At 41.6% G+C, this 15,130-nt stretch overlaps 1 protein-coding gene across 1 annotated transcript in view; it reads right to left on the bottom strand.

The window, feature by feature from the left end:
* LOC309517755 (von Willebrand factor D and EGF domain-containing protein-like) overlaps window positions 1-15,130 on the bottom strand; it is a 203,155-nt gene that overhangs the window by 98,428 nt on the left and 89,597 nt on the right. Inside the window, exon 13 of the mRNA XM_082197221.1 lies at window positions 2,442-2,578. Coding sequence (XP_082053347.1) covers window positions 2,442-2,578 — 137 coding nt within the window. The remainder of the gene's footprint in view (window positions 1-2,441; window positions 2,579-15,130) is intronic.

Raw genomic sequence — 15,130 nt, forward strand, 5'->3', positions numbered from 1 at the left:
TCCACCTGCCCTTTTCAGAAGCACTTCCTGTCCAATGTGCTTCATGGTACAGAGGCTTCATTAATGAACCATCCTGAATGATGAGCTTGGATGAGTTTCCTTTTGGTGAATATCTCAGGCTTCCTTTTAGAACGTCCAACCTGGATGTCCATTTTGTGATATCTCCTCTCAAAAGCACCACCACATGAAACCTCTCTTTAACATATAGGCTACGTAGTTACACAGGAAGCTGCCTTATACAAAGTCAAACATTAGCTAGCTCAGTATTGTTGTCACAGACTGACAGCAGCTCTTCAAGGTTTCAGACAGGAAACACATTCCCAGCCCTATCTGGAGATTGAACCTGGAAGTTTATGCTTACAAAGCAGATATTCTACCCCTGAGCCGAAGTCCTTCCCCTCTCTAGGTAGCTGGAGGGAAGGAAGAAAGCTATACTAACCCTATGCTTACTCTGTTAAATAATAATCATAATTGGAGTCAAATCTGACTCTAATATTTGCTGGTGTTGTAATTATGCCTAAAACAAACACCAGTGGCAGACCTTGGTGTCTCAATCTTCAGTGGCCTCCTGGTGATGCCGAAATCTGCCCGCCCATCTCTCACATTCCATTGGGAGTCATAGCTGTGGCGCCCCAGAAGCTCCACGCCTGGTGTGACCGAACTGATCATGCTCCCCTGGATCTGCCTTTGCAAACACCTTGCTGATTGCACTATTCTGTCAGTGACTTTAGAAACGGCGCCCTTCAGAATTTAATAGCAAAAGCTTCAAAACCTAAACATGCAATGTCAAGTCTTTGGGGGGAAATGCATTTTAAATGGGGAGGGGGGAACAACTGTAATATTTGAAGTCTTGGTTTTATGTTTTCAAGTTTTTCCCCCTACTTTGGTGAGAGCTGGAAAATTGCTTTTTTAAATATAAAACTGAAGCAGAGCAACTTGAGGTCCTCATGGTATTGGGAACTGGATTTTAAAATGGATGGATCAGACCTTCGCAGCTCAGTTATCTTGGCTGATGGCAGTATTATTATTATTATTATTATTATTATTATTATTATTATTATTATTAAACCCCACCGATCTGGCAAGGTTTCCCCAGCCACTCTGGGTGGCTCCCAACAGAATATTAAAAACACAATAAAACATGAAACATTAAAAACTTTCCCATGTCAAAACTGGAAATGTTATTTCAATGCCTGAATCCTATCTTCTGTGGCAAGTGCCATGTCCACATTCCCATAGCTGGAGCAACCTCATGTAACAACATCTGAAGGAATGTAATTTGTGGGACAAACTGATTGTGTCATCCTATCAGTAGTATTCCTGACTGATGCTGGATTTGGTAGTATTTGTGTGATTCTGTATTTCAAATGCATGGGATCTAGACATGCCCTTCATGAAACTTATGGCTCATGACACAGTCTATTTGTACATAAATATTCTATGTGGATCTCTAGGATTGTAGGATACATCCTGTCACATAGAAGTCTACTTTCTACAAGCAATTTCAGAAAGTTCTGTATCTTTCTGCTTCGATGGGAAAGACTTTTTGTAATGAATCCAATTTTGAAACACTCTGATGGAGAACCCCTCTCATCCCAATAATTCTTAACCATACTATCATATTACATGATTAAGATGTAGAATAATAATCTTAATAGTCCACCATTCAGCTGTAGACTACAGCTGTGTATCCGGAAGCTTGAATAGTTAGCTATGATACTTAAAATTCAAATGCATTTAGAAATACAACCAAGCGTATAGATTCCAGATGCACCAAATTGAGAAATAATAATACTGTGATTTCAAGCATCAGTGAACTAGGGTAAAACTGGGATTAGAGCTCGCAGAGAAATGGAAGAGATTGCATGGTTTTGATTCACTTATGGACCAATCTTGAGGTGATGTGACACCAATTGTATAAAGTGTACATGCCAGAAAGAAAACTTATCACTTCCAGTCCCAATAATAACAGGCAATATACACATATAAATAGACTAAGAGAATCAAACCACTAGATGCAGGCCAGTAAACAAGAAATAGGACCAGCTGAGATTCATGTTATCTCTCCAGCTTCACAGTATTAGAGCCATGCCGGCTTAGACTCAGGCTGCTTCAGACATGGGGTTTATTGCATTCGTTTTAGTGATGATATTTGTAGTACTTCTGTCCTGATGTCTAATATTCCTTTCACACTGCAGTATAACATAGAACTGTGGCTTTTTGTGGGGAAAACTCAGCGATAAGCTTGTGCGTGCATATGTGGGTTTATTTTCAGAAATGAACTATGGACATGCCACTATCTCCCAATGTGATGTTTTTTGCCACTGAATACTATGGCAAACATTGCTGTCTGTGCTCAATAAATTATAGACCTAGAGAATACGCAAAGGTTCCTGATGAAGATAGCCCCTTTCACCTATCTGTGCATCCATATTGCTTACAGTCAACCAGGTGACCTCACAATGAAGATCAGAAGAATCTCTGAAGTTGTGTCCAAACACATGGATTCTGCTACAGTCGGACGTCCGGACGTCACAGAAACCCCCATTTATTAGATCTGTGATCTCCACTGGATGCTCTATAAGGGAAACAAACATGTAGTAGTGGGACTATGGTACATGATCATGCACATAATTTTCTATATTGTTTTTATTACTTCTCTTTAGCTTTATCTGCAGGCACATGTCCTTTGGAATCCCACTCTGAGCATTCATATGTCACCAAGCTGATGTTCTAAAGGCGGGGTAAATTGAGTAAAGGCAGGGAGCATTAAGGAATGAGGAAGCCCATATAGGAATGGCTGGGCGGGCTTTACTTGTTATAGATATATATAGTGGTACCTCGGGTTAAGAACTTAATTCGTTCTGGCGGTCCGTTCTTAACCTGAAACTGTTCTTAACCTGAGGTACCACTTTAGCTAATGGGGCCTCCCGCTGCCACCACCACACAATTTCTGTTCTCATCCTGAAGTAAAGTTCTTAACCTGAGGTAGTACTTCCAGGTTAGCGGAGTCTGTAACCTGAAGCATTTGTAACCCAAAGCATTTGTAACCCGAGGTACCACTGTATGTATATGTGTGTGTGTGTGTACACACACACACACACACAGAGAGAGAGCGCAACTGCAACCACTTATCTGTCACCCTGTCACAAAATTGCTCCACGCTGCAGCTACTGCTTTTAAACTCCATACACTCATCCTAGATAGCTGACGCTGAAGGCTGATCAGGGATTTCTGAAAATACCCTTAATCCAACATAATATTTGGTAATCTCATATATGTGGCACTTGAAGAGATCCCATAAGTGTGTATGTGTGGGGAAAATATGTCAACGAAAGGTGTTCCTCTGAGGGCTTGGATCTGAGCAGGATCAAAGATTCCTGTTGAATGTTGCTCAAGGGGATGTTCATCGGAAGCTATTTGATAAGCCATCCATTGATTGTCATTTCGACGGTTCAAGAATTACTACAGATCATCCTTATAATAGCAAAAGCCATAGGATATGCGACAATTCCCCCAAGCAATATTATTCCATTCCGTGTGCGGACTACATTAGCCATACTGGTTCTGCAGTTTCAACAGTCTGCAGTAGGGACAGAGGTAGCATTTTAAAGCAGACCAGCCTAATTCCAGGAGTTATACACAAATAGGAATGCAGGTGCTATGAGCTGGATTTTGTAATGCAGTTTCAGTTCAAAGAACGTGCATAAGATTGCACATTTTTACTGAAAAAATTGTGAACAAATATGCATGTTTCAGGGGAGAATGCATTAAAAAGCACACAAAATGTTATTTTAGGGGAAGAATGTGTATAAAATGCATATAAGGAGAGAGGTAAGAGGGGGCAGAACTTCTACCTGCACATTCCTCCTTACTGACCTTGAAGCCCATGGGTATTTCCAAAACCAAGAACAAGAGAGAAACACCAGCTGTGGGCTACTGCTACTTTCCTGCTCTTTTGCTCTGTTGCTATTATGCAAAGGGGGTGGGGGTTCTTTCTGTGGATGCAGGTAAGAGTCTGGCTGGGTTGGAGAGTGGATGCGAAAGGTTTTACTTTGTTCAGAAGTTGCAGAGTGAGAGTCTGTTGGTGCAGAGTGGACTCCTCTTTGTATGAGACACAGGAGGAGGGAGTGGGCTCACAGGTGAGAGATGGAATGGGGTTGTCATTGAGACCATTTAGTTCAGAGTGTTGAATGCTCTTTTGTCTTTACCCAGGAATTTGGTTTAAACTGGGAATTCTAATGGTAGTTTAGCTCTGTTTGCCTTATGATGCACCTGTTAATTTCTTTTTATGTAATGGGTCTTTTTACAATTTTGTAATTTTTCTATATTGTAATTTTTCTATATATGTTTTATTGTTTTGATTTACTGCTCCCCAGTCTGGGTTTGAAAATATTCAATGAAGAGTGGAATATATGTGTTGTGCTTTAAACAAAGAAACAAAGAACATATAGAAACCAGGTACAATTTAAATGTGATTTTTTTTGTTCGTTTTTTTAAAAAAATCCTGTTGTATATATTTTCACTCCTGCCAACCTAGCAGTTCGAAAGCACGTCAAAGTCAAGTAGATAAATAGGTACCACTCTGGCGGGAAGGTAAACAGCATTTCCGTGCGCTGCTCTGGTTTGCCATAAGCGGCTTAGTCATGCTGGCCACATGACCCGGAAGCTGTATGCCGGCTCCCTCGGCCAATAAAGCGAGATGAGCGCCGCAACCACAGAGTCGGTCAATACTGGACCTAATGGTCAGGGGTCCCTTTACCTTTACTATATATTTTCACAGGATTGTAACCAGCACAGATCTTGGGGTATGCTTTAAATAAAAATAAAAAGAATTTTTCTTTTTTAAAATCAACATTGTGACTATTGCAGAACTATTATAACAATTATTCAAGTTATTCCTATAGGGAGTTCCCCTTCAACTTTAACACCTTGACTATAAACATATTACACATTAATTTCTAAATTCAAACTGTTATCAAAATCAAATGATACATGGATGTGATTGTTTACAGTCTTTATCACTTACTGGTGGTTGATTTATTATATATGATTTAGCTGGATATCAAGGCTTTTATGCAATATAGTCCAATACTCAGAAGTAAGCCCTTGCCGACTGCACCGGGCCTCACCTCCAGGTAAGTGTGTGTAGGATTGCAGCTTTAATGTTGTGAATTTAGTAGGAGCCCTTTCATAACCTGTCACCCTAACAAAATGCATTGCTCCTCTACCTTCTGTAACTGTTGTGATTTTTATGGGAAGCTGCTTGAGCCTTCCAGGTTTTGGCAAAGGTCATTCTAGCAGCTACTAATAAATTCAAAATGAAGTCTTGCAGGACTGCACACACACACACACACACACACAAACACAGACACACACACATGCTATTAGTTTCATACTGCAAAATAAAATAAGTGATATTGAATATCTGCTTTGTGGTATTTGTGAAGGCAGGATTTTCTCATTTGTTCTTTCTCATCGGGATGTATGGGATGTTAGAGGAGGGGTAGTACCTCTGGTGGGGGACTTGTTGTCCTCCTTCGGTGTAGTTTGTCTACCTTTGGTCCCCACCCTGCACTCAACTCTCACCTGTGGCTCCTAGAAGCTGTCAGCATGTGACAGAGGCCACATCCCAGGAAATGGCTTAGACTGACCAGCTGAACCAGGTGAGGATAGCTGATGGGTCTCAAACCCTCTGTGAGTTAGAGACTTTCCCTGCATGCAAGGACAGACTTCAGCAGATTGAGTGGATGAAAGATCTACATTGTTGAATGTGCTAATTTATCAGTATGTTGAGGACTACAATCTAAATCATTGATATATTCAAAGCACGTATGTATACCTTCCTTCCCTTGTAAAAACAAACAAACAAACAAACAAACAAACAGATGAATGATTGTATCTTTGAACATCTCTAAATGTCTACTCAGAAGTAAATCCGATGGAGTTCAGTGGGGCTTACTGCCAGCTTGTGGTGGAGAAGAAATTAGGCTTGGAGCAGATTTAAACTGAATGTGCACTTTCCAAAACAATATTCAAACAGAAACATAGCAATCCTCAGTAATCCGCACTTGTCAGAAATTTGCAATGCAATTTTTCAACCAAACAATGTTTCGAAAAAAATGAATGTATTAGGGAAAAGTTTTCATAAAAAAAAGATACTGGTGAAAATTAACATACAAACATTAATTATATTAGGGAAATCTGCTTGCAAAGGTAGTACTAAATCAAAACATCATATGAAAATTAGGAGAAATCCACCAAAAAAATGCCGATGAATTTCCATGAGGATTTTTTGAAGAATGCAAATTGCTGCAAAATGTGAAGAACAAAGAGTTGGAAAATGAGAAACAGAATACCAACATTGGCAGATCCTTCCATCCGTATTCCCAGGTAAGTTGGTCTAGGATTGATGCCTTAAACATTTAATAGTACCCCTTTTGCAAGTACTAGCTGCTTCCTAGATGTCCTCTCATTCCCTCTTGTAAGCCCACCTGACTGGCTAGTCATCTTAATGAAAGAGTAAGAATTCCCCACATGGGATAAATAGATCCAAGAAGCAACACGAATGTGCTCTACCACTGCAAAGCACTTCTTTTGTTTCCCTTGTTTTCTGCTGTTGTTTTTTAAGAGCCATCAGTAGTATTAACAGCATCATTAAACAACAATATTGTATTTACAAAGAGCCAGTTTCCTGCTTATCAGCATTCATCAGCTAGTTCAGTAGTCGTGTAATACACAACACTATTAGGAAGGCAGGATGAGCTGTTTTGATAAATGATGGGTAGCGCATAAAAATAAAGGCTTCATTATGTTTTTCATGAGGTTTTAATAGCACTGCCTACTATTCCCTCTAGAATTTCCAAGTTTTTGGAATTTACAAATCACAGTCAGCCACAGCTTGTAGTGTTAGGTCCCACTGAGTTATTTCTGCAAAGCATGATGAACTACTATTGGCTGGTTGCAAACATCCCCTTCCTAGACAATGTGTTTGGTGGGTGGTAGTTGTTACCCTGCTGATCCTGTTGAACCTTTCAGCAGTTTTTAGTACCTAAATAGGTTGTCTGGGTTAGGCTTTGGAGGTATTGCATTACAGCGGTACCTCAGGTTACATACGCTCAGGTTACATATGCTTCAGGTTACAGACTCCGCTAACCCAGAAATAGTACCTCGGGTTAAGAACTTTGCTTCAGGATGAGAACAGAAATCGTGCACCGGTGGCACGGCAGCAGCAGGAGGCCCCATTAGCTAAAGTGGTGATTCAGGTTAAGAACAGTTTCAGATTAAGGATGGACCTCCGGAACGAATTAAGTACTTAACCCGAGGTACCACTGTACATTGGTTCTGCTCTCACCTGGGTAGTCAATTCCAGAAGCTGGTGCTTAAAAAGGCACAATTTTTAAAATCTCATGGCCAATGCTATGTTGGCTTCCAATTCATTACCAGGCTAAACTCAAAAGGTTGGCCATACCTTTGAAGCCCTAAATGAGTTGTGACTATTTTGCCTGAAAGTTGCTTTCTGCCACATGTACCTGCACCTAATGGAATGAGAAAGATGGTGATCAGGGAAAGGGTCGTTTCAGAGACCCTTAAATAATGCCTCCCTGGAAAAGATGATCTTAGCATCTTGATTTATGCCTTTAGGTGCCAGACAAAAACCTTTTTATTCTTTCAGACCTTTTAATTTATAAAAACTGCATTGCAGCAGTATCATAGTTTGTGTACAGGTTTGCTGGGGCCTTCCTGAAAAGTATTAGGTTCGTATTTTGCTTTAATTTCTTGCATCAGAGACCCCTCTTTTTGTTCTGTTTTATCCCAGTGCTAACACTGTTTTTATGTTACTGTGTTTTCAGCAGCCCTGGGTTGGGTGTGCAGGGTGTGCCCTGAGGGTGGTGGGGCACAGAGGGAGCCCGCTGGGCCCACAAGAATGCTGCCTTCGCAACATCCTCACATGGTGCTGCCCAGCCAAGGAGAGGGGCAACCCCTCAGGTCCCCCACGCTACGCCCCTGTGTGCTTGTACTGGGTTTCATGCTCTTTTATATTTGTATTGTTTATATTTCTACTAACGACGCCATCTTGAAAGGATCTTTGTCAGCAAATGGCAGAGAACCATGGCTAAAAAAGCCACCTCTATTGGTCTTTCTCCCCCCCCCCAACTGTATTACCTGGGTTATGAAGGCGCCCAAAAGATGTTAAAGCAAAGATTATGGGATAATGCACACAGTGACTTGCGATCTCGATCACACGCAGTCTGTAGTCCGCTGGCAGTAGGAGTACAATATGGGTATGTCTTTAAGTTAACATCTTACATTAAAAACCTGACAGTACCAAACTATCGAAGGCTTTTCACCAAAGCCAGACTAAATGTCTTTTCTTCTGCAGTGTTGGATGGCAGGTTGAGAGGAGTTCCCTATCAGGACAGACTTTGCTCGTGTGATCAAGACATTGATTCCATAAAACATATTTTGTTGCATTGTGCAAAATATGAGCAAGCCAGGGCTGAACTGATACTACCCTTGCTGGTACCTTTTCCCGGGAAAATTAGAGGCTCACTATGTCAGGTTCCTACTGGAAGACCGGACAAATGCTAGAACATTAGCAGTGGCAAAGTTTCTATCGGTGGTTGCAAGAACAAATGATCCCTATATTCTAAACAAAATGCTTGTTTAACTTGGAGGTAGACTGTATGAATTGTGTACTGCTTTGTAATGATTTGTTGGGTCTTCGGACCGTAATAAAGGTTGATGATGATGATATTTCTACTGCCTATGTCATATCTGATACAAGATATTTATATATGTATGCATATGTTTTTCAGTAGGCCATACAAATATGTAAAATATTTCAGATATCAAGGCCAGAGCAACAAATCTATTCTTCCAGTACTGTGGTACGCATGGAAGGCATCCTGCAGTAATAAGTACAGACTGAGTACGTACCAACAAGTGTTTCCAACTTAAATTGGAACCTGGTGGATTTCTGCACTCTGGTCAAAAGTGATGAATGCAGACACCTTGGTATCGGCTGAATGCTAAAATGCAGCCTTCACACTCTCTGCTCCAATGGTTTCTTCAGAAAGCAAAAAAGCATGTTCTAGTGGGACGTGACCCTGCTACATTTTGGAGTCTATAAAGCCTTTCCTAACAAATTAGGGAAGCATCTTTAGCCTGTGAGTGCACTGCAGAACTGGAGCTTCAATAAAACATTTTCTACGTACTGTGACAGTAGGGTCTGTTTAAGAGTTCTTGCAATTGCTCTGGTAGCCTGTTGAGACTGGTTGGGGTCAACAGTCTAAGAGTGATGCCTGCTTGTATAATGAACCCTCATGCCAGTTGGATCCTTCTGAAACCTGTGCTTTGCAGCCTTCACAGTCTCAGGGATGTTGCCCTCTGTAATGACCTTCTCCCATTGTTCTAGGGAATATGATTGTTTTCAAGCACAGGCATTGCCATATGTGAAGTGCACTGGAAATGTACCAGGTCCCTACTTTTCATTCTCAGGCATGTTTTCAACATGTATTGAAATGGTCATAATGTACAATTACTTGAGAATTGTCATTGTTAGTGTAGTGGAAAGCAGAGCTGTACAGAACACCCCATCCCTTGCCTGTTTGGAACAGGTTCTGCTGATAAGCATTGTTTTGCAAAAAACAACAACATACCCATTGTCTTTAAAAACCGTTCCGACATCTGGACTCCACCTACAACCTGTTTCCTCTATTCCATGGGTGGGTAAGTTCAGGCTCAGGTGCCAAATGCAGCTCTCTGGGCCCTTAGAAGTCTCTGCAGATCAACAGGTCATGCTTCGCACCCTTCTAGAGTGCTTGCAATGTGTCCTTGCTCTGTCATAATACCTCTCACTTTCCCAGATGGAGAGGTGGGTGGGAGGGTGGGTGTGTATAAACCACTGACTTTTGTATGGGTGGAATGTACTCTACTGTGTAAAAAGAAAGAAAGAAAAAGGTATGAATCACACCCATTGCTCCACCCATCTTTTTGTCTATTCCACCCACCACTGGCATGTGGACCCTGGAAGGTTGACTGTGAGAGAAAGCAGCCCTTGAGCTGAAGAAGGTTCCCCACCCATGTCCCAGATGTTCATCTGAATCTTATTCTGCTCATGGACCAGAGAGGTATCTGCATAATTACAACTACGTACCTGAGAAATAAGAGAAATGAATTATAGATGCTTAGGATGGCAAGGCAGGAGAGAGCTCCAGCTGTGCATAAGAAGGAATATCACCCATCTAGATTCCTTCCCATGCGTACTCTGTGCCTACCAACTTTCCTTCACCCACACAATTTTTAAGGAGATGTGAAACCTCTATTCCATGCTTCTAACCACCCTATAAGGGATGCGGGTGGTGCTGTGGGTTAAACCACAGAGCCTAGGACTTGCCGATCAGAGGGTCGGCGGTTCGAATCCCCGCAACGGGGTGAGCTCCAGTTGCTTGGTCCCTGTTCCTGCCAACCTAGCAGTTCAAAAGCATGTCAAAGTGTAAGTAGATAAATAAGTACCGCTCCAGCGGGAAGGTAAACGGCATTTTCATGTGCTGCTCTGGTTTGCCAGAAGCGGCTTAGGCATGCTGGCCACATGACCCGGAAGCTGTACGCCGGATTCTTCGGCCAATAAAGCGAGATGAGTGCTGCAACCCCAGAGTCGGTCATGACTGGACCTAAAGGTCAGGGGTCCCTTTATCTTTAACCACCCTATAGGTGTCTTTTAAAGACTGCACCAACAGGAAAGGAAAATCAGCTATTGCTGGACTTGTAGTGTAATGTACTGTAAGCAAATCTGACATAGTATTTAAGTTAATGTTCTAATTGCTACATTACAGGGTGGGCAGGGAGTACTGAACTCTGTTGTTTCAGGTCATACTACCCAGTTGTCCCAGGAACAGTGCTTGACCTTAAGTGTGTTGATGGCATTTCCCCCCCTTAAATGTGGATAGATAAATTTGAGGTTCCTCAACTTTCATGTCATCTTTAATGAAATGGTGCAGAATTTTGTTGACACATTAATGTGTATAATCACATTAAAAGGACAAATAGCAATTAAAGTGTGTGTAAAAAGAAAGAAAAAGAGTATGCAAAAGGGAATGCCTTGCTTGCTGCTTATTATGCACGGTCCCCTTAGCAGCAGATCCGGCAGCTCAGGAATACTATTAGGAATATTTTAAATGGAGAGAAAGCCTATGAAACAGGGAGTGGGGAATCTAGGGTTTACTAGAGGCTTCTGTATTACAACTCCCATAATCCCTGATCATTGACCATGATGGTGTCTGATGGTGTCTGACAGCATTTGGAGGGCTGTGGGTTTCCCATTCCTGCTGTTTACATAACAGAGTCCTGCTTCCATTCCCCTCCCACTGTGGAATGCATGTACTCACCCACTGCGACTGGCTGTTTAAAGGGATGGAAGGCCTCCATTATCCTTGGCCAGTCAACCCCTCTCTGCTCTGTCAAGGAATTCAAATTGAAGGGGCCAGCAAGGTGGAAGAGGGCAAGGAACAGAATTCTGTTATGTCCTACAAGATCATTCCTCACATACCAGCTGTGTGGATTTGATTGAGCCTTTGGTATTCACGTGGTGCTTTACTTCCTAAGAGCTCAAAGCAGTTTATATCTCAGCAGTCCTAATTCTAACAATGCAATATATGACAGCATGATCACAGTATATATTTCAGAAACAAACAAACAACCCAGCCAAGATTCTCTGCTAGAAAAAGCAAAAGGAGACTGTGATGGAAGGAAAAATAGAATATACTGCCCTGCTGAAGCAGCAGGTTCCTCTGGGACAGACTAATGACAGTGGGTGGTTTCTCCTCTAGTGTCCCCACTTCCAGCAGCTGTCACAAGGTTTATTTCCTTTTCTTTCCAAGAAGCCTTTTGGACTCCTGGACTCTGCATTCTAATCCCACAATCATTCTAATCCCACTGCTCCAGCGGGAAGGTAAATGGCATTTCCGTGTGCTGCTCTGGTTCGCCAGAAGCGGCTTAGTCATGCTGGCCACATGACCCGGAAGCTGTATGCCGGCTCCCTCGGCCAGTAAAGTGAGATGAGCGCCGCAACCCCAGAGTCGGTCACAACTAGACCTAATGGTCAGGGGTCCCTTTACCTTTTCCTCCTTTTCACAATGACCCAAAAAGATGACTTTGGCATAATCTATAAGCAGACTTACTGGTTTCAAGGTGTGTACTTGACTCTCTTCCTCTAATTCTACAGCTGACGACTGAAAATTAATCTTCTGCATCTTGGTTCCTATGTATGCATTTCTACCTGGCCTTTTCAAAGTGCATCCCCTGCTACTCTTGGATCAACTCATTCACTATGCTCTTTAATGCCTTTAATGCCACGGTGGTGCTAGCAAAGTTGGCATCATGCCGTTCTTTATCTCTTGATGTCAAAAGAACTTCCCATGGTGCACAAATCACAGGCTACACCTGCAAATTCATCATTATGATAAGCTGTCTTGGCAAGCCATTTACAGTTGAAAAACAACTTTATGTTTGGTAAATTCATCCCATGGAGTGCTTCAAACTGGCACTTTGTACTCTATTTATGTTCTTTGCTGCCCATAAAGCTGCCCTGTTACAGGTAGTGCATCAAAACCCTTGACCCGAAATTCTGGCTGAGCTGCCTTATTCGTACACTTGCAGTTCAGATTGCATCTGCTCCGTCTGTAACATACTGTTAACAACCATTCAACAGATTAACTGCTGAAGTCTTGAGCTTCAAAACTTCAGCTCTCTTCTTGGTTTCATTTTCCTTCTTGTGTCCTCTTAAATGGCTTTGCTATATGAAATGTCGAAGGAGCACTTTGGTTCTTTCCCACTGCTACTACTTCCTGCTTCTAATTTTACAGTAGCCATTTTCAGACTTCCTGTCTTCAGGTGAAGCTTTCTAAAGTGCTTGGGAGTCTCCCGCCCCTTGAAGATCGCAATGATATTGAGTTTAAAAGGAAAGGCAGGGAGATTTCTTTTGGGAACAGGGTGATACAGCCTAAGCAGGATTAAAGGCTGTCCCCTAGCCCATTGGCTGACATCGCCAGTGACATCAGCTGATAGGCAGGTGGATGTAGCTTTAGGGAAACAAACTGGATGCCCAGGCAGTCAAAGACTCCTGCAGGCCAGATGTTCCCCGCCTCTGTAGTAAATGGTTGGGGACATGAGAATTCTGAAGTTAATGCTTTGCAAAACAGGTTATCTCTGTTGCATATTGAACCTTGATTATTCATAGCTGTTGGTAAAGCAATATGTTTATTAAACAGGGTTGTATACGGCTCCCTAGCTGGGCTCCAAGAAAAGACCTGCAACAGGCCAAGGCAAGAGAGGTGTTAGGAAAATCTGGAGGCTGAGTAGGCAGGTGACAGTTGATTTACTATACCTGACTAGAAGACAGTGTGCTGCTTTAAGAAAAACATGCTCATGGATAATTGCCAGTGTATGAACCAACAGGAAAAACTCCCTGCACTAAAGAACCCATGTTTAGTTCCTGTCACTTTAAGCTACTTAAGTGAATTATTATTTACATGCAGGGACTGTGTGTGCACACTGATGCAGGACAAATGGCTCACTGTGAATAATTTAAAACACAAATGATCTCATTATCTACAAACAAATATTTATTATGAATAGTTGCTGTTTTGAAATTGTTTGGGCAGGTAATGTATTTATGTTTTAAAAGGACGATTTTGAATTGCAGGGGGTGGAGAGGAGGATGTTCCCTTTACAGTGTTTTCAGCCCACTAGGTTTGAATTTCTTTTTCATGCCTGCACATAGTATTTTTTAGAGAATGGTTTTGCCACTTAAAATCAGAGCACGTTCTTTTGTGAAGCCATGTGTTAGTTAATCCTAGATGCCTTAAAAATAAGACTTTTTTCCCAACTGCTTGTTTCACAGAATTGTTTTCACTGCTTTGCATTAAAGCAAATAAACTAATCACCAAAAGGACTAATCTCCCTTATTTGATTTGCAGTGGTACAATATAGATCAACAGCCATGCAGCCTCCCAGGTCCCTTATGATAAAGATTTGATATCCTTTCTAAATTTAGTTTCTATTGACTTTTGTATCTATCAAGCTAATAGACCTGCTACAATCCAGCCAGATTTGTGCTTTGGATGAAAAGTAATGGAAGCTAAAACAATAGAAACTAGGGCACTATTGATGTTTTTCTTTGTTTTTCAAAATGTTCACGTTTCGCCAGCTCTAGGAACAGAGGCAGATGTCTATAATCACAGACCAAACAATGGGGGCTACAGACTCCTGCTTTTAATGCTATATGCAGTACTGGTATGGTATACACTGGTACCTCGGGTTAAGTACTTAATTCGATCCGGAGGTCCATTCTTAACCTGAAACTGTTCTTAAGGGGCTTCCTGCTGCTGCTGTGCCGCCGGAGCACGATTTCTGTTCTCATCCTGAAGCAAAGTTCTTAACCCGAGGTACTATTTCTGGGTTAGCGGAGTCTGTAACCTGAAGCGCCTGTAACCTGAAGCGTATGTAACCTGAGGTACCATTGTACAATACACAAAATATTTAGGATGGGAATTCACTGTAACATTGTAGGTCCCACTGCCATGCTCCATTTATGTCTGATACATTATTTGACCACAATGCAGCATGGGAGTTTACAGCGCGCAAAGTGGCTCCAAGTCATTTCTGTATATAGCATAGCACACCACTATGTCTGTCTATGTTTTTTAAAATATTATTAGTAGTAATGTATTCCTGAAAGTTCACTTTCCCCCCAACCTTTAACTACTATATCCCCTGCAACCCACCCCTTATAATCCCTTCCATGCCAATAACTGAAGAGTAGTTGGTTCTTTAAGGGGGTGGGGGTACAAAAAGGGGAAAATAAAGAGAAATAAACAAAAATGTATATGAGTAAATAGGCAAACCAAATCAAGGAAAAGGGCATACAATTGCCTTACATAATGTAGGGTACTCAGACTGGTATTAGCATTGGTTAGTTTCATTCCACAAAGAGCTTAATTTGTGTGTGTACATACGTACGTATGTATGTATGTATGTATGATGTGCATATCCATTTATGTATATATGTATGTATAAATAATGAGAGGAAATATGCATAAAATGTATTTTCATAGGCAGTCAATATCAG

The sequence above is a fragment of the Podarcis vaucheri genome (assembly GCF_965113315.1).
Source record: "Podarcis vaucheri genome assembly, chromosome: 1".
NCBI classification, from domain to species: Eukaryota; Metazoa; Chordata; class Lepidosauria; order Squamata; family Lacertidae; genus Podarcis; species Podarcis vaucheri.